This window comes from Populus trichocarpa, chromosome 15 (assembly GCF_000002775.5).
Source record: "Populus trichocarpa isolate Nisqually-1 chromosome 15, P.trichocarpa_v4.1, whole genome shotgun sequence".
NCBI lineage: Eukaryota > Viridiplantae > Streptophyta > Magnoliopsida > Malpighiales > Salicaceae > Populus > Populus trichocarpa.
In genome coordinates this window covers 13,799,928-13,824,434 of record NC_037299.2, presented here as the reverse complement: position 1 = coordinate 13,824,434, position 24,507 = coordinate 13,799,928, and the positions used below count along the sequence as shown (strand labels likewise).

Genomic DNA, 24,507 nt, shown 5'->3' with positions numbered 1-24,507 from the left:
TATTATTTCAATTTCCTTTTTTTACTCATTGACTTGCTTTCTTGTAAATGCCCTCCACACTGTGTTAGTCTTCATGCATTATTTTTTATCTATCAAATTTGATTTTTATTTTTTATATTGTTATTTATTTTATTTAAAATAATTTATAAAATTGTAATTATTATTATTTTAATTTCATCATCTTTCAATTTTTTTTATCTGTTAGATTTGATTTTTTTTAGAGAATCTCTTTTAAATAATAAATATTTTTTTGGTTATGCATTTAAATTTTGAAGAATTGTTTTTAATTTATCTATAATTTTTTTTATCTTTTGTATAGAATTTTTAAAAATATAAAAATTTTCTTTTCAGCTAATATTTCTAATATGTGCAAACATAACCACATAAATGTCCCGTTTTGTGAGATTAAATATATTTATTTACGTCTGTCTTTTATTTTTTTAATTTTATTTTTAGTTATTATTTATGGTTTTTTTATTTATTAATACAAATAGTTCTTGATTTATTTGATTATATATATAAAAAAAAATTTATTTTTACTGAAAATTTTTTAATTTTAAAAATATATTGAAAAAACTCGTGGATATATATATACAGTGGCAGAGGCAGGGGGAGGCTGGCAGGGGCCCCGGGCCCTGCAAGGAAATTTTTCCCAGCCTCTCCCTTTGTAAAATATTTAAAATTTTAATCTTTTTAAAATATTTATTTTAATTTAGCCACCCTTACTTTTTTCTTCTTGCTCCGCCTCCGTGTGTGTGTATATATATATATATATATATATAAATCTAATCCGCAGCAAAACAGTCAAATATTTAGCATATGTCTTGCGTGACAAAGCAGCAATCATAAACACCACGCATTATATGTGTAGTCACCGCTCTGTGACCACATGACCAAAAGTTCTCTGATCAACAGGCGTGCGTCCCCTCGTCGTCTTGTTATTATTCTTCAATTTTCAATCGGTAAAAGGCAGTCTTTTTTTACACGTGTTTGCTTTTAGTCGGCAGTCTTCTTTTACACGTGTTTGCTTTTACTCGTCCTTCACTGTGTCAGTCTTCTTGCATTCTTCTTTCTTTTTATTATTTTTTTTAATTGTAAATATCAACGTTATTTACGTGTCTCGATTAACTTTTTAAAGTACTAAAATTAATAATTATATAAATTTTTAATTATTCTAAAATTTATAAAATTTAAACTAATAATTTTAAAAAAATAAACCCTAAACCTAACTAATTAAACTATATATCCCACGATCAACTCTTTCTTTCCGTTTTGTTTATTATTTCAATTTCGGGCTGGTTAAAGTCCAGTCTTTTTTTTATTCATTGACTTGCTTTCTTGTAATTGTCCTCCACTGTGTTAGTCTTCTTGCATTATTTTTTTTCTTCATAAGGGACATGAATTGCTCGACTCTTTCCTTTTGTTTTGATTATTTTTTCACTATTTGGTCCGTGAAAGGCCTGTCCTTTTTTTTACTTTGAAGGGCTCGTAAAATTTTCTATGGTTACGCGTTCTTTCGCAGCTCTTTCCTTCTGCATTATTTATTTTTGGGTGGTAAAAGTTGAGCCTTCATAATAAACTGGGTCGGCATTACTCCTAACATTCCAAAAGTTTAGGTTGCTAAGGGAAGAGAAAAGAAGACATGGAGAGCGTTGCATCTGGTTCTTTCCTTTCCATTTCAAATAAGATTCAGATTCTCAAATAAAGAAAAATATGATGATGTCTTGGCTGTTTTCTGCTTTCCTGTTGGCGATGGATCCAGCTACCTCAATACGTTTTTGGCAACGACGGGCTATATATTATCCAAATAACACACACACACACACACAGTTTTGACAATTTTTGTTATATCTAGCTTATATCCATTTATTGTTGATTTCTGATGATGCAGAAACTGTAGACAGTACTTTAATCGTCAATGGTACAAGCAGCTCCCAAGAAAAAGCAGAAATTAGTGGTAAATTCTTCGTTTATGTATTTTACTTTTAAGAAAATCAGCTACACACACATGTAGTTTTGACAATTTTTGTTATATCTAGCTTATATCCATTTATTGTTGATTTCTGATGATGCAGAAACTGTAGACAGTACTTTAATCGTCAATGGTACAAGCAGCTCCCAAGAAAAAGCAGAAATTAGCGGTAAATTCTTCGTTTATGTATTTTACTTTTAAGAAAATCAGCTACACACACATGTAGTTTTGACAATTTTTGTTATATCTAGCTTATATCCATTTATTGTTGATTTCTGATGATGCAGAAACTGTAGACAGTACTTTAATCGTCAATGGTACAAGCAGCTCCCAAGAAAAAGCAGAAATTAGCGGTAAATTCTTCGTTTATGTATTTTACTTTTAAGAAAATCAGCTACACACACATGTAGTTTTGACAATTTTTGTTATATCTAGCTTATATCCATTTATTGTTGATTTCTGATGATGCAGAAACTGTAGACAGTACTTTAATCGTCAATGGTACAAGCAGCTCCCAAGAAAAAGCAGAAATTAGCGGTAAATTCTTCGTTTATGTATTTTACTTTGAAGAAAATCAGCTACACACACATTTGCCAAATAATTTTTATTAGCGGTAAATTCAATTGTCTACAAAAAGCATAACGGGCACTACTACTCTCTAAAACAGCGACTTATTCCTGGAGCCACAGCCCTGAAAGAGATCACGCCGCCGCAACTATTCAAAAATACTATAAAGGTTTTCGGGCCAGACGAATCCTAGCAGTCATGAGTGAAGCTGCCGCAATTAGGATTCAAAAACACTACAGAGGTTTTCGGACCAGACGAAACCTAGCAGACAGTATAATTGCGGCTGAGTTACTATGGTTTGTGTCATGTAGATATGATCCATGTTCTCTTGTGATTGTTCTGTGAGATGCGAGTTCTTTTATTCACTTGAAGTGTGAACTTTTTGCAGGCAAACGACCCTGTCTGATACCCAAAAAGTGGGTAAACTTGCAATAACTGTAAACATCGAGAGTGAAAAACATATCGTGTCACTCTTGAAATGGTTAGATACAAGATTTAACAAGGTACTTGATTTGCTCTCCACTGTTTAAAAATGGAGTTTGGTCTGTAAAACAAGTACTTACAAAATACTTTTCTTGAGCTTCCAGTATGGTAAGCTATCCAGCGATCAACTAGCCCTACTACATTGTTGGGAAACTGTAAGCCAACATGCAAACTTCTATGTTTCAATACATTTATATATTCAGCACTGTACGTGTTATTCTCAATTCGTCAATTTAATCCTTGTGTTAATTAAACCTCGTACTTATTAAATTATTGGATCAAATAAGATTAATTGATCAACTACTTTACAGATTAACTCAATGTTTTTTTTTACAGATTGATCCACGACTTCGTTATTCTTGGAATTCACATTTTTTTTATCTGATCTGGGGCGATCAATGTTTCTTGGGGAGGTAACATGCATCATAAAAACCAGAAATATATTTATGCATTAAAATTAAGTGATATAAATAAATTAATTTACCTTCTTTCAATACTATAATCTCAAGCTTGAATTTTTATCTGGAAGTTCCATTCATTTGAGATTTTGGTGCTTGTAGTTCGAAGTTTGACTCATATAAAATTGGTGATCTAAAGAGAAGAGAATCATTATTCACCACTGGAAAGCCAACATCTGTTCAACTAAGAATGAATACGGCATCATCAACTCAGGTTTTTTTTTTTCTTCTCTTTTTTGGATAAGTTATGTATATTTAAAAAATGAATGAGAAGACTCGTTATTGAGCCTATAATTGTAATTAAATAACAACGAAAAAAAGGAGATAAAATTTGAAAGATTAAAAAATCAAAATGTAAAATATTTATAATTTCATACATTATTTATAAATTAAAAAAATCATAGAGGGTAAAATTAAAAAAAAAACTCATAGGAGGCAAACCCAAAAAATAAGAAAACAAAAACCAAAAAACAAAAAGATAATAATAAAAAAACATAAACTTAAAAAATGAGAATAAAAATCAGACAAATTCAAACAAATCTCTTAAACTTGATTTAATCTTTAAGACCAGCCACTTAAGAAATCTTGAACCTGGGTTCAATAAAAAAACTTAACTCTCAACAAATTTAATTTTGAAGGGTGAAATAAAAAAAATATTAATAAAAAATAATAACTAAAAAACTAAGGATAAAAATAGACATGAAAAAAACAAGAAGATGAAACTTGAAAAAAAAATGATCCCAAACAAAATAAATTGTAATTAAAATAATTAAGATCAAACTTTAAAGATTAAGAAATTATAAGGGGTGAAATTTAAAATCATTTGAAATATAATAGATTATTTATAGATTAAAAAATAGTACAGGTGAAATAAAAAAAATAGAGGGCTAACCCAATAGAATCAAACTAAAAAAAATAACATAAAAAAGTTTTTTTTATAAAAAAAGGATAAAAAATAAGAAAAAATCAATTTATAAAAAGGAAAAAAAACCAAGCAAACCCAACAAATCTTCTAAACCTAATCTAATCTCTAAAAGTCACATCCCATAAAAAATTTTACCCAGTTTCAATCAAGAAGTATTCTAGTTCTCAAATAGTTTAATTTTGAATGATGAGATCAATAAAAAAAACTAAAAATAAAAAAGTACAAAAAGAATAAAGATAAAATTTAATAGAAAAAAATTTAAAGGAGGATACAATTTAATGAAAAAAACAAGATCTCAAATAAAATAAATAGAAATTAAAGTAATAAGAACTAGATTTTAAATACTAAAAAAATCATATGAGTTGAAAATGAAAAAAACATATGTAAAAACCAAGGGAACTCAAGCAAACATTCTAAACCTGGTCAATTCTTAAAAACTCACAACCCGTGAAACCTTAGGTCCGGGTCCAATCAAGAAATTTATTGTGAGCCAATTTAAAAATAAAAATTTTAAAAACTTGTCAAAGCAAAAAAATCAACAATCAAAAGAATATGGATTAAATTTAATGGAAAAAAAAAGTAAGGTGAAATCATAAAAAAAAACCAATTTAAAAAATGATCCCAAATAAAAACTTTTCAATGCAGAAAAATTAGCAATCGAAAGAACATAAATTAAATTTGATAAGAGAAAAAAAGCAAAGAAGGGTGAAATCGCAAAATAAAGTCAATTTAAAAAATAAATCGAAACAAAAAAATAACAATCGAAAGAAGAAAAACTAAATTTGAAAGATAAGAAAAATTAAGAGGTGAAATTGAAGAGGCTCACCAATTTATAGATCATTCAAGATTAAAAAATAGTAATAAAAAGAAAAGGGATCAACTATGAAGAACCAACAAATTAAAGGGTTATTCTTGAATTTTTAAAAGGTCAACACGAAAATCTAGGTAGGGAGAGAGAAGAAGAGGGGAAAAGAAATGGTTGTCAACGCTAAACTGTCGTGAATAGTGTGACACAGGTTGCCTTATTAGGTCGTGGACGCTAAGACCTTTCAAATACCTTCTCAGAATGCGGCGTTAGGTGGCAATATAGCCCCTTACATGCCGCCAGAATTTCGTGGCACTGCCAAGTTTTCCTTTTTAAATTATATTTAATAAATATAATTTACAACAATGCCCTTTAATACCTTTGAAATTTATAATAAAAACAAAGTAAAATGAAAAAAAAAAACATTGAGTGAGAGTTTAATTGGTTATGTCTTTTAAGGATATTACAGTAATTACATTATTTCTATAAAAAATAAAAATACAAAAATGTTCTTGAGTAGGAGGCATTTAATTATTTTATTTAAGGGTTAAATAAATATTTTTACCGTGTATTAAAAAACACAATTATCAGTATGACCTCATATAATTTTTAAAAAACATTTATATCATAATAAAAAAAACTATATTACCCCATGAACCAAGTTAAAAGATTAAATGAAAGATTAAATGATGGAGGGGGAATATAGTAATTATAGTAAAATATATGTTGGAGTACATGACTTCACTAATGGTATTAGATTTTTTTTAGTAATGTATTTTTTGTTTAAAAGAGTCTTATCTTTACACTTGATCATTCTTGTTATTTATAGATATTTTAGAATTAGAAAAAAAAGTAAGGTAGTTTGTTGTTGCAAAGGAGCAAATTGTCTCTAATGATTATATTTTAAAATATTTTTTGTTTAAAAATATATTAAAAATATATTTTTAAAATTTTTTAAAATTTATTTTTTATATTAATATATTAACATAATATAAAAACAAAAAAAATTAATTCAAAACAAAAAAATAAAATAAAAATTGAATTTTTTTAAAAATTATTTTTAAAATATAAAAACAAAAATAAATCATAATTAGACCGGACGTGATGTTAAAGATAAGTGATGACAAGCGATGATATAGTGGTCACGTCGGCTTGCACCGGAGATTAGGATGATAAGGCTAGGAAATTTGGCTGGATGGCAGCCCAACCGAGGCTGCACATGACAGCCTCTGCTGCGCGTCCATATATATATATATATATATATATATAAATTCCTGCACCATCACCCTCCTTGTCGCGCTACGCTTTACTCTAGCATTGTGTAAAGGTGCTTTTGCTAGGATATTTTTTATTTACTTTCATTTATTGTTCTTGTGTTGGCTTTGCAGCATTGGATATCTGAGCTTACGAAGGCTTGGAAGACCTGGAAAGGAGCCTTGCAACGTTGGCTGGAAGTTGTGAGTTCATACATTCTTGTGGAAAACCTTAATTATTCTACTAAAGTTAACTGTTTTCAATGACAAGTACCCTTTCTTTCCTTGTGTTTTCACGAGTAAATTAAATTGATCTGGCTAAATCAACTTATAGGAAGCACGAAAAGCTTCTTCTTTCAACCTCATGAAATTTTAAATTTATAAGTAAAATCATGGAGTTTTTGGTTAAGACCATTTATGAAACAATGTTATTTTACAGATTGATCCACGCCATCGGGTTGGACGCAATTTAAACTTTTACTTTCAGATGTGGATGACTAGCAGTGGTGGCCAACCTTTCTTCTACTGGTAACAAGTGCTAATGAATTCTATAATCCTTGTTTATTAAACCTGTGCATAAATGCCTTCGTTTCTCGTTCTTCTTCTACACTTCAAATTTCCCTTTGGAATTGGAGGTTGGACGTTGGCGATGGAAAAACAGTAGAGCATCTGGAATGCTCAAGGGAAAAGCTGCGTCACGAACGCAATACATATCTTGAACTAGTATGTCCTATTTACCCTCTCCTGAAGAATTATATATACTCCTCCATCCCCTTGCCTGCAAAAACCCTGTTCTCATGCCGATCCAATTCATGTATATTGATATGCTTTGTTTGGCCTATATAGTTGTTATTTTCAGCATGTAGCGTTCCTATGTGCTTGCTTGAAAAGAGCATACTGGGATGAAATGGACAAAGGCACGTCAGATCTTAGGACTAGGAGGTGCCAGTGGGAGCCTCTCAAATATCGAAATGATCCCTCGGATTTAGTGATTTTTTCATATAAGTCTTAATATTCTATATATAACGGTCCATTTTGAATGGAAACAAAGGCTATATTGTAGTCCATATTCTATGACTTATGTGTATATTTTTTTGAATGTGTAAACAATTTTGGCATTTCAATATATTCTTCCATTAGAGAGATCTTAGCACGAACCTGAACAAAAAAGATAAAAAACCTTTGTTTTTGTCCAAATTAGCTTCTCTGAAAGGATTCAAAGCCTTTTTTAGGATACAAAACTCTAATGAATAAGAGCTCGAAACAACAACCCTGATCTAGATAATCCAAACCTAAAACTAGGTTTCTCAAAGATGTCAAGTGCACATGAATTTGTGATTTGGTTTCGAGATTTAGCAGACCTTGATAATGATTCCATTTGTATTGGATCTCTATACCGTTGTTGGGGCCTTTTCTTTTAACATTAACGTTAACATGCTAAATCAATGTGTTGGTGCATTCATCAGGTAAGCAAATCGGAGGCAGTTCAATCCCTTATGTCCCTTGTGCTCAGGAGTGAGAGCAACACCGAGAAAGATATAAATAACAATCAACGAGAACATGACCGGGCATATGGATTCAATCAACAGGTTAAAACTACCATCTCGAAATTGTTTTTTAACATTAAATTTGGCATGCCCAATCAATGAGTTGGTGCATTCACCAGGCAAGCAATTCGGAGGCAGTTGAGTCCCATGTGTCCTTAATGCCCAGGAGTGAGAGGGACACCGAGGAAGATATAAATAACGATCAACGAGAACATGACCAGGCAGATGGATTCGATCGACAGGTTAAAACTACCATCTCGAAATTGTTTTTTAACATTAAATTTGGCATGCCCAATCAATGTGTTGGTGCATTCACCAGGCAAGCAATTCGGAGGCAGTTGAGTCCCCTGCGTCCTTGGTGCCCAGGAGTGAGAGCAACACCGAGGACGATATAAATAACAATCAACGAGAACATGACCAGGTGGATGGATTCGATCGACAGGTTAAAACTAGCATCTCGAAATTGTTTTTTAACATTAACGTTGGCATTCCCAATCAACGTGTTGGTGCATTCACCAGGCAAGCAATTCGGATGTAGTTGAACCCCCTGCGTCCTTGGTGCCATCTAAAGGTCAAAATCACCAGACAGTATTACAAATTGAAGGTCAAAATCACCAGACAGTATTACAGATTGATTTAAAAAACTATAAACGAACACACAACGGGCCGGCAGATGGATTCAATCAAAAGGTCAAAATCTACCATCTCAATAATGCTTCATATAGCTATGTATATTACAATTAAAGAAAAATACAAATCTTCATTTTTAGTAATTAAATAATACCCTCCCGGAGCAGGATCTATTGAGAAGAATCTTCTATGCTATGAACCTTCTGTTTGAGATTGCAACTGCGGTTCTTGATTACTTGTCTTCTCAGCAGCGTCAACCCCGGTATGCGCTATGTGGTATGATACTGTCAATCACTGTCATGGCCATCTCCTTAATTCAGCTTGCTTACACCGGTGGAAAGGAAGAGGTTAGTTGGCAGTGGAAGGGCTGGATACCTTGGTTTTATCATCGAGCTCCACCTCACAAGCTTTTCGGAAATCCTGTTCACATTCTTGAATTGCTTTTCTCCGTCTCTCAATGTGTTTTTGCAATAATTGCCTACCACTATTTGTCTCGAGACCAAAACAATCCTACACAGTTTTCTATTTATCCTATAGCCTTTGCTTTTTGTTTGTTGTGTCTCAGTTTTAGACGACGCGAGCCATGAGTTTCATCCTAGTTAAGGTTTCGGAGAAAAGCTGATAATGTGGACATTTGTATGCGCTGTGAAGAAGGGCCGTGTAATGTGCATTCCTTATTTACGTGATGTCTTTCATCTGTGTATTCCACTAATTATTTTAATCTAAAAACACCTTTATATATATATAGCAAACTGCATATGCGCTTATCACCTGCAAACTACATGTGTCATGACATGGTCTTTGTGATTTGCCATATACAAAGCTCCAACTATATGATATAATCGAGTAGAAAAAAAAGAAGACAAACACGACAAGACATAAGTCTTTTTTTTAACAAAAAAAAAACAGAAATCAAAGAGAATTTCATTAGGTGACGCCCTTATCACCTGCTTGCCTCCCTGCACAGTCGCTCGTCTAGGTAGCGCCTCTTCAAACTCCAACACCTTAGCCTAAGAAAGGTGTCTTGGCCTCATCTCCCCTCCAGCGCCTGAGTACCCGGATGCCTTGTGATAACACCAATTAATGAAAATAATAATAATTATCTTCAATGTTATTGTTAATATGATAATAGTAATATATTTTATTTTTGTTGAATCTTTAAATTTGAACAAATAAAAACTAAATCACTTTAGTTTTGTCAAATAAATGAACAAAATAAAACGAGCATTTGGTTGGAATTTTAAATGAAAAATCTGGAATAATCTTAAGATGTTGAACGAGATGAAATTTATTTTAATTTTTTGAAATGATATAAAATTTACAAAAGTACAATTGTGATTCAAAATGGGAAACCAAAACATTAGGCAGAAAATACATTAAAATCATGCAAAGTAAACACTAAATTGTAGCGTTTGGTAGGTACCTCAAAGAATGTGTTTAGGAGATTTGAAATCAAAAGATCAAGAAGTCAAGTTTCATAAAATTCATTAAAATAATTATAAAAGATAATATATTGATTGTAGTTATATAAAAAAAAAAAAAAAACACGTCAGCCTTTCAAGTAACAAGAAACAATGAACAGCAGTAAGAAACAAGATTGAATGAGATACTACTAATACATTGTCATACCACTGAATAATAGTATTTGAGAATCATAAATCAATTGTTGTGGTTTTATCATCCTCATTTTATATTTGGGAGATAGAAGACATTTAAATCTCTTACACCTTAGGATGAATCACCAAGATATCTAGAGAACGAGTGTTCTAACAAATCCTTTTACTCTAACAATGACAGACTGAGGGGAAGAATTATGAGAAGAAGACTTTTTCTGAATCATGAATTTGATCGGCCAGGTTAGGAAAAGGAACGATTTTGCACGAGTTTGTGAAGCACAAGCTAGAAAAGGGAGTTCAAAGATGTTGTAGAGAAATAGAGATAGCGGCAAACATAGAAGCCTAAGAGGCAAACGCAATAGAATTAGCATCCCTGTTTATGTTTCCTTCACTTGCTAGAAAAAAAGGAACATGCATATTTTCATACTGTCCACAAGAAGGGATTTGACTCCCCAAGAAGTAGGTGACATGCAAAGAAAATAACAAAATCATTTACTAGGCATAAAAACAAATGAGAGTACAAGGGATGATCAGATTTTGATAATCCAAACCCAAAGAGGCATATTGAACAGACAAGTGCTCAAGAATTAGCAGACCTGTGTCTAGCCTCCCAAAAACCACACAGTAGTAAAAATCACCACCCTTTGATGATCAACTAGACAGTCTTAGAACACACATTTTCCATCCACTACATTAGTCAAAAAGAAAACTAGGATGGAACTCGAAGGAATGACTTGCCCTACTAAGCTACTATCTACTAAATTGATGTTTCTTTGAGATGCCAAGCTCAGTCGTGAAAGGAAAACCAACATGTCACTGAGAAACATGCATGAATTCAAAACAAAGAAATAGGATATCAGAACATGACGTTCCCCAAAGAGAGAGCACTATATTAGTTCAGGTATGTTAAGTCAACTATTCATAATGCCACATAAGACCGAAGATGCATGTTAGCATGTACCTTCAATACACAAGAGGACAGAAGCAAGCTTATATATCTTGGCTCGTGAGAGAAAACATTTAAAAGACTCCAATTCCAAACACTAAACGTTTGTCTAACAGTCATCAATCAGCTTTCAAGCCACAAAACTATTGAAGCAATCAAAGCTTAATTCTGTCTTTATAGTCATAACCCATAATACTGACATCTACAAACAATGAAAAAGAGCATGACAAAATATTTGCAAAGTCTTTCAGCTTCGTCGCGTCCAAGAATATAAAATTATCATTAATCATCAACAAGCCAATCACGAGAGTGTCAACAAGTCGAGCTAGTGTAAAACTTCTTATTGAAGAAATCCAAAAGATGGAAATTTCAACATGAAAAGAGACAAGCATAACCTGTTTCTTATTAAGACTATAATCTGAACACAAATGATTAACCCAAACACTGAAATATAAGCCACAAAGTATCAACTAAAGCAATGTCAACCATTAAATACACAATTCAAGAGGAACTATGTTAAGCAATGACAACCAGTAGATTTAACAACATAGAATCATTGTTAAATTGACAGTTTAATTACAAACAACTAGAAAAAAAAAAGTACTTCTCCAGTTTTATTACAAGAGAAGAAGACAAATTTAAAAAAGTTGATTACAAACATAACTTACACATGATGCCAACTCTTTCCATACATAACAACTTACTCATGATACCAATTCTCTCTTTCTCTCTGTTTCCACCACCTCAAGCATCCAAATTCTCCATCTGAATGCTGGATTTCAAAGGCACATACTCTCCAAGATACCCACCAAGATGCTCATGTAAGGCAGTCTTATCAATCCCTTGATGATGATAGCTCTTGCAAACGTAATAAAACACACTTTGCACCAACAATCCCACCAAATTCACAATCACCAAAACCCCAACTAAAAACCCACCAACAATAATCCTTGTAAACACTCCATGATTATCTCCACCATGAACCACAACAGTCGAAAAAATCACAGACACCAATCCACAAATAGACAAGTACCCGAAAACAAGAACACCAGCCACACGAATCTTCCCTTTCAACAACTCATAACTCTTTTTCATAGCAGCAAATCCATAAATTGGCTCTAAAACAGAAACCACACTAGCCAAATGCCAAAGTCCAGTAATATAAACATGAACAACCAAGAAAAGCACACCAATCACCACCAAAGAGAACAAAACCAAAAGGGCATTCTGAATATCAATACCGATAATCAAAATCACCAAGAACAGAAAGAAAACAGAATAATAAACCAACATTAACAGAGAAACCCACAAGAACGTCATAAACAAACGCTTAAAAACCCGAGGGATGGCAGACATTGTAGAGGAAAAAGAAACAGGCTTTGAAGTGTAAAGAGAAGCAACAGTGAAAACAACAGCAGCAGTTGATAAAAGAGAGAAGGCAAATAAAAAGATTAGATAGAAGAATTGAAAAACTAAAAGAAGGGTCCATTGATGAGTGTGTTGCCTTGATGGGTGATCTTGAATTTGTGAAAAAAGAGGATGAGTAAAAAGAGAGTGAGCCAAGATTGCAAAAGATAAAGGAAAGATTAAAGCAAGGGTGATTAGCTTAAAAGTTTTTGGTGATTGTTTTGGGATTGAAATGGATTCTTTCAAGATTTCTGGTATGGTAAAGAATTGTAGCTCTTCTGTTTCAAGATCCATGGTGGGTTTTTGCTGTGTGTTCCTGAAAATGAAAAATCAAAGCTTCTTAGAGAGAGAAACAGAGGAGCTTGGAGAGAGGTAGGGGTGGATTCTGGAAATTTTAAGGAAGACAGGAGGCAGCTGGATATTTATTGATTTATTGGATTTGATGAGTTTGGGTTTTTTGTTTTTTATTCTCCTGATTATTTGGTATAAAAGATGTGGTTTTTGTTGCATTATTTGTATTTGCTGTATCAAATACTTCCCATAATATATTCAGTAGTACTTTCCTTTTTAACTAAAATTATAATATTATTTTTATTAAAATAATTAATTCAACTCATGGTTTAACCTAATAATTTAAATCTTTTTGAGGATTAATCTCCCAACAGGTTTGATAATTATAATATACTTTCATTTTACTGTATATTGAATAAGTACATGAAAAAATGACTCCTGTTGAGATTTAAAAATAGTTGCTTGAGCTTGTGGAGTACTTCCTACTTAACTACATCATCGACGCCAAGATTTATTTCTATTTTTTCATGATTAGTTTTCAGATCTGAATATATTAAGAATAAATTTTATTAAGTTTCTAGTTTGAGGTTGTGTCTATTTCCTACAAAATTAGAAGCAGTAAAGCGATAAATTTATCCAAATAGTATAAAGTTTGAGGTTGTGTTGTAATTTTTTATTTTTATGATTGTATCGTGTTTTTGTAAATGTTTTAGTTTTATACTACTTTTTATATTTATTTATTGTCATATCAAAAATTAAGAAAATTTTGAACTAAGTTAGGATAGGGGCCGCGACTCGCGCAGCCCCCTCTGCCACAAATTTTGACGTAGGCTCTCCCTCTTGGGGAGACCTTAAGCCAGCACCCCTCCTGTGTGCAATGGAGGTCACAGACCTAGACCATGGGCCTTCGGGATCACCCATTGATCCCGTCCAGGTAAGTATGTTCAACAATTCTGAGGCCTTCTATTTTATACCCGCTTGCCTTATGTCCCTTCTCGCTTTTCCTCGATGTGGGATTCTAGACTACCTCGCGACTTTCTTGTATAGATACTAAGTTTATTTATATCATATTATACAATATTTTCGTTATTTACCAAATGCTTAAATATGTTTTGCTAAAATTGATGAACAGGTAATTGGTACTATAATATAATAAATAAAGCTTAAAAACTAACTGAATAAGCATAGATAAAAGGATGCTCACACTATATTAGCTTCAGTTTATTTTTGTATTTTTTTAAAAAAAATATTTTTTTTAAATTAATATTTTTTTGGTGTTTTTAAATCATTTTGATGTGCTAATGTCAAAATAATTTTTTTAAAATAAAAAAAAATATTATTTTAATACATTTTCAAATAAAAATCATTTTGAAAACAACCGCAACCGCAATCATATTCCCAAACATCCTTAATACTAGATGAAACCAACTTTTAATTAGTCATGAAATAAAAGACAAAATTTAAAAGGAAATAATTCATAGTTATAAAATCTTATCTAACTTATAACTTAAATTAAAACTCGAGTTATAAGTTGAACGAGTTAACCAGATCAATCCAAAATAATATTATTTTAAGATTATTTTTTTAAAAATAAAATGTTATTATTTTAATTCTTTTTAAAAATCAAATCAAATCAAATCTCACTCAAGTTTTAACCACGTTAATTAAGAACTAACCCACTTATCATGTTAGATCATCCTTGGTTTAACATAAAATATGACCACAATGCTCTTCGATTTACAAGTTACCGGCCGACAACTACAAAATGATCTTAATAACTTTAAAACAACTGAATCAAAATAAAAAATATAGATCATTTTTTATTATAAAAAGACAAGAATTAATTTCTAGTGAGACCTCATTATTTAATAAAAAATAGTTTTGTATTTTTATTTATTTTAAACTCTATTTTTTAGTTGTAAAATATTTTTTATTAACTATTCATGCAAATAGTTAAGATGTCCAAAGCAATTGGTGAGCTAAATTTACTTAGCGCTCAGTCGCTTGTGGCTTGTGCTTGTGCTTGTGCAACTAATTCCCTGTTGGACCAATGGAGTGATGCTCCTCCGATGGGTCCATTGCTAGGGGGTGCAACCCACTGTAATAAATATGAGCCCCTTTTTTTCCCCTCAAATATTATTTTGTCTAATAACTGCTAGTTTTGACAAGGAAAAAAAATAGTTTGTCTAATAATTTTTTCAGCTAAAGCAATTCCCCAGGAGGTAATGTCAAATTAATGCCAGAACTGCACCGGCGGTCCGGTGCCCCATCGGAACTCAATGATGAAGAGCCAAAGCAAAAGAACGTGTACTATTAGAACCCCAAACCCAATCCAGGCAAGTGCATTAGCCTTGCTTTGTGCCTGAAGGAACTTTTGGGTAGGGAAACTGGCAATGCTAATGGAATAGGCTAGTGCATGCATTGTGTTGCCACATGTAATTGGAGGGATCAGGGATGGAGAGACTGGAATCTTGAAGGTTGGGCTGTGTAGGCTGGACACGGCAAGGTTGGAACTGTGGAGGGAGAGGAGCAAGCTGTAGCAGATTACTGATAGGCTGTTCATCACCAAAAAACTGGAATTCCTCGAGCATTCTCTGCTGTTCCTCTGGCTTCACCGTTGCTACAGCTGCATGTTGCTGCTCCAATGTTGCGACTTGATGCTGCATCCAATGCCAAAAGAAAGCAATGTATGTGATGAAAGATATTAGATCAATGAAACAAATATGGATGGAAGACAATGTGTTTAGGCCGCCTTGTAATTAACCTAAAGGAAAAAACCATTTACGTACAAGATGGTACTGTATTTGTTGATTTTCCACATCCAGCATTTTCTCCTGGCAGAAGAATAAAATAAATTATAATTAATACAAGAAAATAACAAATTGCAGAGATAGATGACAAATGATTTACCTTTCTTCGCAGATTGTCCACCTGCTGTTGCAGAAGCTCAAACTGCATCCCAAACAGTAATAGCTCAATAGATTTGGGAAATCGAGTTGCATAATAATTTTCAGTATCCATCAGTTTTTATGTTATTATTTTTATTTGTTTAGGGATTCTGAATTTTTTTTTTCTTTTTGTAAAAGTCGAACTAAAACCAATTAAAAAAATTATAATCACGAGTTTTTTAGGAAAACAATTAGAGAGAAAATTATTTAGTAATAAAGTTATGATTAGGGTTCTTGTTGTTGAGATTATTTTCTAAAATTCTGTATTCCCTGTTCTTTGAATCTTAATTATCTTAGGTTCGGCAGCATCACTTTTGCATATTCTCGATTTAATATATGTTGTTATTGCTTAACAAAGCATTGAAAATGCCTTTAATTCTGTGCTCAATTAAGAGATCAACAAAAATATTTATTCATAAAACGAAGCATTACCTTCCGAGCTCGAACCTTGTTCACTGAGCACTCCAGCTGCTTTTCAAGCTCAACCAGATCCTCATAGTGCAAGGAACTCAAGCTTTCGCCTTTGTAGCATCGCATACTCAACTGAAGATCATCTGTCTCTTTCCTGATTCTTTTCAACTCCTTCAGGATTTGTTCCTAAAATATTAAGATACAAAACATCAGAGCCCTCATCTAGTTAAATATATATGTATATATTTCGGTCGTGGATATGGTAAAGAGGAGGTTTGTACCGAGTCATTGCTTTCTGAAACGCGCATTCCTTTAGAAATTTCATACCTTTTGATGATGTGTGGTATGCTGCATTTGTCAAGATAAAATGGTAATGGTTTGTACCCTTTTTTTTAATTTTAAGAATGGCATGTAAAAGGCTAAAAGGCAACAACTTTCTTAGAATTCCTTAAGAAAAAAAGCTTCAAAAAATTGAGTCAATGATGGCCAAACTTTGGATCTTGCAGAGGCTAAAGGAGCTAAGAAATCTTATCAATGGAGACAAATGACTATCAACTTTGGAAGAGGACTTACAGGGTTAAAAGACAACAAGAAGTGATCAAAACATATGATTAAAACATGATAAAATTGTAAACATACTTACAGAAAATATTAATCATCTCATTGTAAAATTAGTTGTATCATCAAAGAACTCATTTTTCCTCCAAGAAAACATTAGCTGACTACTTGAAATCCATCAGTGATTTAGACAGATACAAATTAGACCATTTGTAGCATCATGGTCTTTTTTTTGTTTTTTTTTTTTTACCTGGACGACTCACTGCAGAATTCAGAAAGATTCCCATTGCTTGAGAAGACGATGAGTCCTATTTCAGCATCACAGAGCACAGAGAGCTCATGGGTCTTCTTGAAAAGCCCTACCCTGCGTTTGGAAAAGGTGACTTGCCTGGCTGTTCGGTTCTCAATCCTAGTTATCGCTATCTTTCCTCTGGCCATTTTTCAAAGCGCCTTCTTCTCTTGGAAGGAAAATGCTATGAAAAGGGAATCCTGCCTTCTTTTGGTGCACCTCACTTAATTTCCTGGTAATGTCAAGAGAGGAAAAAACACAGCAATTTAGCACTGCTAGAAATTGAAAACTGCTTGATGGCACCGATATAATAAATAGGTTATGATTAAGTGAAATAAATGTTAACTAGGATCCATGCTATAAGCACAGTACTTTTATGAAGATGGAAAAATATTAATGAAGGACAATGAGTATATTTGGGAGTAGATGGTAGAGATCAGAAAATGAGAGTATGGTAGGAGGAGAAAAGGTCTTGTATCTTTGTTTTCCCAACCTTTACTCTCTTGTCTGCTTGTTCAACTTCAAGTTTGATAAATATATATAATATTGACTGTGGAGGCCATGTTAGAACCTTCCTAGTCATGCAATTTACCAAAGTGCATGCCTCTATTGTTTTAACTCAATTATTACCTCTGCAGAAGAGAAAAAAAAAAAAAAGAGAGAGAAACCTCATATGTCACTACTAAAAAAATGGGGTATTAGCATCTGAATTTAGCAACGGATAATTCCGTTGCTAAATTCAGTAACGGATTGCATATATATTAATTTTTTAATGTCAGCAACGGATTTTAGCAACGGATAATCCGTTGCAAAATTTACATTGAATTTAGCAACGGATTTTCCGTTGCTAATTAAAAAATAATTATTTAAATTTTAATATAAAACCAAAATTACGAACACCGTTGATTACATTTACAAGAATTAAATCTCAACCGTTGAGTGTTTGCTGGCTTTGGTAAATATACACCAGTGCTCGATCTCCCCTCACACCGAAAGCCAAACAGAGATAATGAAATGAACAAAACCAAAATTAATGATCTTCCACTCTTCCAGTCTCCTTCGTCCCTAACAACCTCGATCCATAGCTGTAGAAAAATAACCCTCTCTTCATCAATGTGATTTTCCTTTATCCCAAACATTTCATCTTCTTCGCGTCTTCAGCACCCATAATTTCTTTTCTTCATCTTCTTCTCCTTCATCTGAACAAAATCGAACCACACCCATCATTATCACCATCGAACATGCTGATTTAAGGTATCTCCTTGTAAACGGGTTGGGTGTTTAACGGTTTTCTTCAATAGTTCAGGTAAGTAATTAAGGGTTTTTGTTTTTGTTTGTTGCAATTTAACTTGCACTAAAAATTTTTCACCTAACTTTCCCAATCCAGGTTTCTTTCTGTCCTGTAGAACAATCTCGGTCACCTGTAACTCAAGAACACAGGTAATTTTTTTTTCAATACTTTGAATAATTGTTTTAGGCTATTAATTCGATAATATAGGGGTTTATGAAATGTTTTTACCATGATCTATAAACTAATTATGCATGTCTAATTGAAAATTTATCAAAACCCCCAATTTAATTTTTAGGGTTACGGTTCAATTTTTTTTTGATGTTCGTAAATTTTTTGATCTATAACCTAAAATAGCTGTCACTGGATATAAAGGGAACATAATGATAAGTTAAGGTACAGGAATTAATTTTTGATTAGAGGTTGTTTATGTTTATGTTCATGATGTTGAGTTTAATTTCCACACATACCTTATCATTACTATCACAGTTGTAAAGAGGGCATAGATGCTTTTGATATCATATACTATGAATCGTTTTAGGATAAACAAATTGATGTAGTACTGAACAAAAAGCCTAGGGTGATTATTCTGCTTTTTTTAAGCAATTTTTGTAATACCTGTGTTTGATCTCCAACTGTGATAATCAACACATCTTTATCTGGGCAGAAAGACACCCAGCCTTTCTTGGAGTAAACATGAAATTTCGATGACCCATGACATATATGCCTTCCTTTTTTACTGTAAATAAATATGTTGTTATAACATGTATATGATTGGGTTTTGAATGCAGGACCAGGATTTTGGGAGAAACAGGCAAGGTGATACATGGGAAAAGGTTGGCCAAATTCGAGATAAATTTGAATATGACAGAGAGAAAAGAATGAGGGAGAAGGGTATGTTCAATGCATATAATTTACTAAATGTGTGGTCACTTATATTTCTCGGGAAAAATTGGTCAAGGGGTCATTCTTGTAGATATAAGTAGCTGATATGCTCAATAATAACTTCAAGTTGATTTCTTTTATCAGATTGTTTGTCTGTTAGGCAGTCCATGATTAAATCTTTGTGTTTAGCATGCTCGTTATAAATTGCAGAGCTGGAGTTTGAGCATCCATAAGCTTGGTTTTGATTGACTAACAAACATATGTATGTAGACAAGCACCTATATGTATTTACATATACACATGTATACATATATGTTACACAATATATATATATATAACATATAATCCATTAATATATAATCCATTATTGTTTTATTGGTCCATTTAGCTAGCCCATTTGTTATATACAGAAGGAGAGAGGTAAGGACATTGTTAGTCATTTTCTTCATTCTCTCTTACGGGGAATGTTCTTCCTTCTCCCTCTTACTGCAAATATTCCCCCACAATCCTAAACCACCAATTGACCATATAACTCCCTTGTTTTGAGTAGGTTTACTTCAACTTTATCTAAGTGTTTATAATATTGTTTTAGGTTTATTTCTTTATATAAGCTTGTTGAATTCTAGGCCTTATATGATATTATTTGATGTGATTTGGATTTATTTGAGTTAATTTGTGTGTGGGTAGTAATAAGTGTATCTAAGTGTATAGAAATAATCGTATTGAAATTATGGAAAATATGATTTTGTCCCTAAATTCTAAAAAACAATTATAGTTTGGTCACTGGTTGTAAATAACAATTTTTAAAATATTTTTTGATAAATATTGATGATTTATTATTAATTTTTATTGTTATAATTTAAATTTAAAATTAATTATATTTTGTATTTAAATGTGTTTCGTTTCTTTGGAAACTGCATGCTAGAGTCTTTCAATATATTAAAAGGGCTAACTAGAAGGTAAAATAATGATCAGTTTTAGTTAGCTCCTGCAGGACTTTGCATTCTATAATTTATGCTATGCAATATTTTGTCCTAGAACCCTTGGCCCTCTAAATTACCCGAAAAGGACAATACTTGAGCTTGGTGATCTACGAGCACAAGTTGTACAGTTCTCAATCGAATTTTAGCAAAATCAAGGATCCAAGAATTGGCCTCTGTAACATGGTTTGGATTCTGAGCCAATCTGGGCTAGGATTTGGAACAAAAGTAGCTATTTTTTCACCTTTAATTATTAAAAAATAATATTCATGGATTAATTTTCGTATAATTTAAGAAAGTAAGTCCTTTAATCAAATTTTAGAGTGACCATCCTCAATGCGTTAAAAGTAAATGTTAATTACCACTCCTAAAGGAACGCAAAAAGACATTCCCTTTCTTGATGTTTTTCAAACTTCCAATACAGAGAGAAATAAAAATAAAAAGGAAAAGGAAAAGGAAACAACCCCCATCTTGCTTGTGCGCTTTCCCTTCTTGACATGGCTTCCTCGATCGATGTAAAAAAGCAAACGCCCCATTTGATTTTCAAGCAGTATGAGTGAGAAAGAAAGAGAGGACAAGGGGGTCCTCTCTCTCTCTTTCCTTGCTTTTTTTAACCCAGCAGTTGTTGCCACCAAATTCCTTCCTCAATATTTACCAGTACTACACATGTATACATATATAAGATTAAATGACTCCATCTTATAATAATTAAAATATTTGAGTAATTTAGATATTCACAGTCCATTTTTTCCAAAAGCAGAAACTGCATTTAGTACTAAGCAATCTGGTAGCTTTGTCGACAACAAGTCTAAAAAAGTGGTTGTATGTATTTTTATTTGATTATTTCTTAATATAACTTAAGTATTATTCAACATTCAAATTAATTTATTGTTGCATGTATTTTATTTGTAGGAAAATTATAAAATGGAGATGATTTCAAAGTATGGAACTGATCGGGAAAATCATCCTTCATTTGATGGAGCAGCTTGGTGTGTGGCTTCAGGAGGAGTTACAAAGGGTAGGGTATATGGTGCACCTCGTATGCCAAAATCAAAAGTTAGTACAAGCTCGTCATCACATTCTTACTCGGTGGAGTCATCATATCCCAGTTCATCGTATCAAGCATTGCAAAAGGAGATAAAGGATAAAGAAGAGGAGATAAAGAAAAAAGATGATTTTATTCTTGAAATGAAACGGCAGATGGATTCCATGAAAGAATATCTTGTGAACAATCTTGGATACCATGGTGGGACATCAAATATTGATCAAGGTATGCCACCACCTTTGACTCCATCAATACCGCCACCTATGGCTCCTCAGATAATGACACCTATGGGTCCTGCATTTCAACCAATTTTTCGACCTACACCTCAACCTTTATATCCTGCTCAATCTTCTGTTGATCCACAATATCATGGTTCGTCTTCGCAACCTGCACCATGATTGTATCTTTTGTTGTTTTTTTTATTGTATTTGAACTTAATTGTATTAATGCAAGTTTAACTAAATTTTTATAATATGAATATTATTTTTATTTTGTTTTTTATTAATGATATAATTATTTTTAATATTAATTAATTTATGTTGGTTATATATATTCTACAACTTTAAAATTATCCATAAATAATTAAATAAATAAATTAAAAGTGATTTTAATAAATAAATAAAAATTAATTTAATAAAAAAAACAAATGCAATCACCAACGGATCCTCCGTTAGTGATTGCAACTTATGCATGAATCAGCAACGGAGAATCCGTTGCTGATTCACAAAATTAGCAACGGATTTGTCCGTTGCTGATTTGGCAGCAACGGATAATCCGTTGCTAGTTTTGCAACGGATTATCCGTTGCTAAATTTCAGCAACGGATTTTCCGTTGCTGCCAAATCAGCAACGGACAAATCCGTTGCAAAATAATCAGCAACGACAAATCTGCATCCGATTTGTGCCGTTGCTGATTCCGTTGCTAAATTGTTTTAGCAACGGATGTTAGCTTTATTTGCAACGGAATCGTCCGTTGCTAATTACTCTATTTTTTAGTAGTGTGCATGCGCTTCACATGCATGATATTTGAAATTTTAGTGTAAAAACGACATCTAATTAATTATGCAATTTACCAAGTTAATTGTGAGTTAATCCAAGAAATTTCAATAAATTTGCAATCCAAAACTTGATTATGTGATTCAACAAAATTAACTTATAACTTGGATAACGTAGCTAAACTTGAGCGAATAACATGGTTATCCTGATTTTTTTAATCAAATTATAATTTTAATATAAAAAAACCCAAATCAAGTGATAGCTTTTCCATATATCCCAATGTTCAAATTTGTGTGTGTTATTAGATCTTAGTACATGGTGTGTGTGTGTGTATATTTTTTGGTGAAAATCAGGGCTTTTTTTTTTTTGCTGGTGCTGTTGACACAAAACAGAAATAAATTTTGATTGCTTTGCTATTAATTTCATATCTCCTAGCCTCCCAGACAAAGGAAAGAAACTAGAAAAGTTCTCCCAAGAAAAAAAAAAGGAAAGGAAGAAAATAGTTATTCAAGTTTATGACTTCTAATTCTAGTTTCTAGCAACATTCTTGATTCACTGGTAACCATTGGAGGAGTCCATCAGTCTCCATGTTACATAAAGCATGATGCCATGATTCTGATTCTTCCGTTGTCTTCACATGGACTGGCACAGAAGAACACAAAAACTCTTCGTTCAAAAGCGAAAAAAGGAACAAAATTATTACGCCATGTTGTGACTTGTGACTGTTAACCACTACTGCCTGTCATGCATGCAAGCTTGCCTCTGTGAAATTTGCCAAATTAGGGAAGGTCCAAGGTTTGAACGAACAAAGATGGTAACTATGCAGGGAAACCCAGAAAGAGGTTGAGCCCAATTCCCTATGGAAAAGACGAAGTGCATGCATCCATGGTAAAAGCATGTCAAAATCAGAGCACTCATGCTCATCACTTGGCCATCGGCTCATTGCACATAGTAGCCTTTTATTAAATTTCTAGGGAATTACTCAGTGCATATGCTTTGCATCGGTCCAGTGTTGATAATCATTACATTTATTAAATTTTTTATTTTGTATAAATCCAACCATTTTGAAACTCATCAGCATGCATATGGATTTTAACCTAATCTTTGACTTTAGGCACAAAACTTGCTTAGCAACCCAGTTTCTTGTGGGTGTGGTTAATTAGTAAAGATAATCCTAATGAGCTTTTTTGTTACAATTAGATAACTACAAGTCTCTAATTAGTCATTAATCCACTTACCATTAAAGGATAAGTACAAGAGGAAAGAATTGAGACGTCAATGTGTTCAGTCAAATTGGACTAAATTATTTCATAAACTAAAATCCTCATAAAAATTAATCTAACTAGAAGATCTATAAATTAAATTGGATTTATTCGATTTTTATTAATATAAAACCAAATTGGATCGAACTTAACTGATTGATTCGGTTTGGTTCCAAAATTTCAAGAAAAAATTAGTTCATTTTGATTATTTTTTAAACTAGACTAAACCGTTTGAAATGATTTTAACCTCTACTTGTACTTTGGAGCACAGTGAAAATGTTATAGAAAAGTGATAAAAAAGCAAAAATGTTAAAGCTAATAGTGTAAGAGTTTAGGAATTTGGAAACGCATGTCAATTCGTGGTTTTTAAAAATTTAAATTTATTTTTTTGTGGAAAAATAATTTTTTTTATATGTTTTGAATCATTTTGATGCGCTGATTTTAAAAATAATTTTAAAAAAATAAAAAAATATCATTTTAATGCATTTCGACATGAAAAACACTTTGAAAAGCAACCACAACCACATTTTCAAAAATTAATTTTTTATATATGTTTTGAATTATTTTGATATGTTGATTTCAAAAATAATTTTTAAAAAATAAAAAAAAACATCATTTTGATACATTTCAATATGAAAAACACTTTAAAAATCAATCACAACCACACTTTTAAACTAATAAACTAATAAGCATGCTTTGACTGTTTGATCAAATTCTAAAATAAAATATATGAAAATTAAAACACCTTAATCATGAAGTTCTGTACGCAAGTGATTGACATCTAGGTTTGATTTTTCTTCGTCAATATCCATCCTCGTTTCAATTAATTTACAATATTGTCATAGACTTCATTGAAATTTCTGCAGTGGGAATTTTAAAGATTTTCATTAATATTGATTTACTAGCACCAAGACCTAGAAAATACAAATTAATTTCCTTTGATATT

General features: G+C 32.2%; 2 protein-coding genes, 1 long non-coding RNA gene and 1 other non-coding gene across 20 annotated transcripts; 2 read left to right on the top strand and 2 right to left on the bottom strand.

Moving 5' to 3' along the window:
* The first annotated feature begins 1,333 nt into the window (after positions 1 to 1,333).
* Positions 1,334 to 9,381, top strand: LOC18105927 (uncharacterized). Of its 17 annotated transcripts, XM_052447480.1 has the most exons (18): positions 1,336 to 1,661; positions 1,892 to 1,957; positions 2,076 to 2,141; positions 2,260 to 2,325; positions 2,444 to 2,509; positions 2,640 to 2,835; positions 2,928 to 3,042; positions 3,127 to 3,177; positions 3,359 to 3,435; positions 3,583 to 3,694; positions 6,599 to 6,667; positions 6,903 to 6,991; positions 7,099 to 7,186; positions 7,930 to 8,052; positions 8,130 to 8,252; positions 8,330 to 8,452; positions 8,530 to 8,700; positions 8,808 to 9,381. In XM_052447480.1, exons 1-18 carry the CDS (start codon positions 1,643 to 1,645, stop codon positions 9,225 to 9,227), a joined length of 2,040 nt encoding a protein of 679 aa, XP_052303440.1. In that variant the 5' UTR covers positions 1,336 to 1,642; the 3' UTR covers positions 9,228 to 9,381. The 17 variants fall into 17 exon arrangements, with proteins under 17 accessions (XP_052303445.1, XP_052303446.1, XP_052303455.1 ...); XM_052447485.1 differs by lacking the exon at positions 8,130 to 8,252 and having other exon boundaries at positions 1,334 to 1,661; XM_052447486.1 differs by lacking the exon at positions 8,330 to 8,452 and having other exon boundaries at positions 1,334 to 1,661.
* Positions 9,382 to 11,718: 2,337 nt separating this feature from the next.
* Positions 11,719 to 13,095, bottom strand: LOC7481808 (uncharacterized). Its single transcript, XM_002321789.4, has one exon. The coding sequence runs from the start codon at positions 12,901 to 12,903 to the stop codon at positions 11,947 to 11,949; it is 957 nt and encodes a 318-aa protein (XP_002321825.1). The 5' UTR covers positions 12,904 to 13,095; the 3' UTR covers positions 11,719 to 11,946.
* Positions 13,096 to 13,682: 587 nt separating this feature from the next.
* LOC112324390 (U1 spliceosomal RNA) lies at positions 13,683 to 13,842 on the bottom strand. The gene has a single exon (XR_002978248.2). It is a non-coding gene; the product is annotated as a U1 spliceosomal RNA (small nuclear RNA).
* Positions 13,843 to 18,110: 4,268 nt separating this feature from the next.
* Positions 18,111 to 19,289, top strand: LOC127904405 (uncharacterized). Its single transcript, XR_008057545.1, has 3 exons — positions 18,111 to 18,412; positions 18,494 to 18,546; positions 19,186 to 19,289. It is a non-coding gene; the product is annotated as an uncharacterized LOC127904405 (long non-coding RNA).
* The last annotated feature ends 5,218 nt before the right edge of the window (positions 19,290 to 24,507 follow it).

Coding starts and splice junctions, on each gene's coding strand:
- LOC7481808 (XM_002321789.4), bottom strand. CDS start 12,903: ATGGATCTTGAAACAGAAGAGCTACAATTCTTTACCATACCAGAAATC.
- LOC18105927 (XM_052447480.1), top strand. Junction 1,958..2,075: donor AGAAAAAGCAGAAATTAGTG/GTAAATTCTTCG, acceptor CTGATGATGCAG/AAACTGTAGACAGTACTTTA. Junction 6,668..6,902: donor TGCAACGTTGGCTGGAAGTT/GTGAGTTCATAC, acceptor GTTATTTTACAG/ATTGATCCACGCCATCGGGT.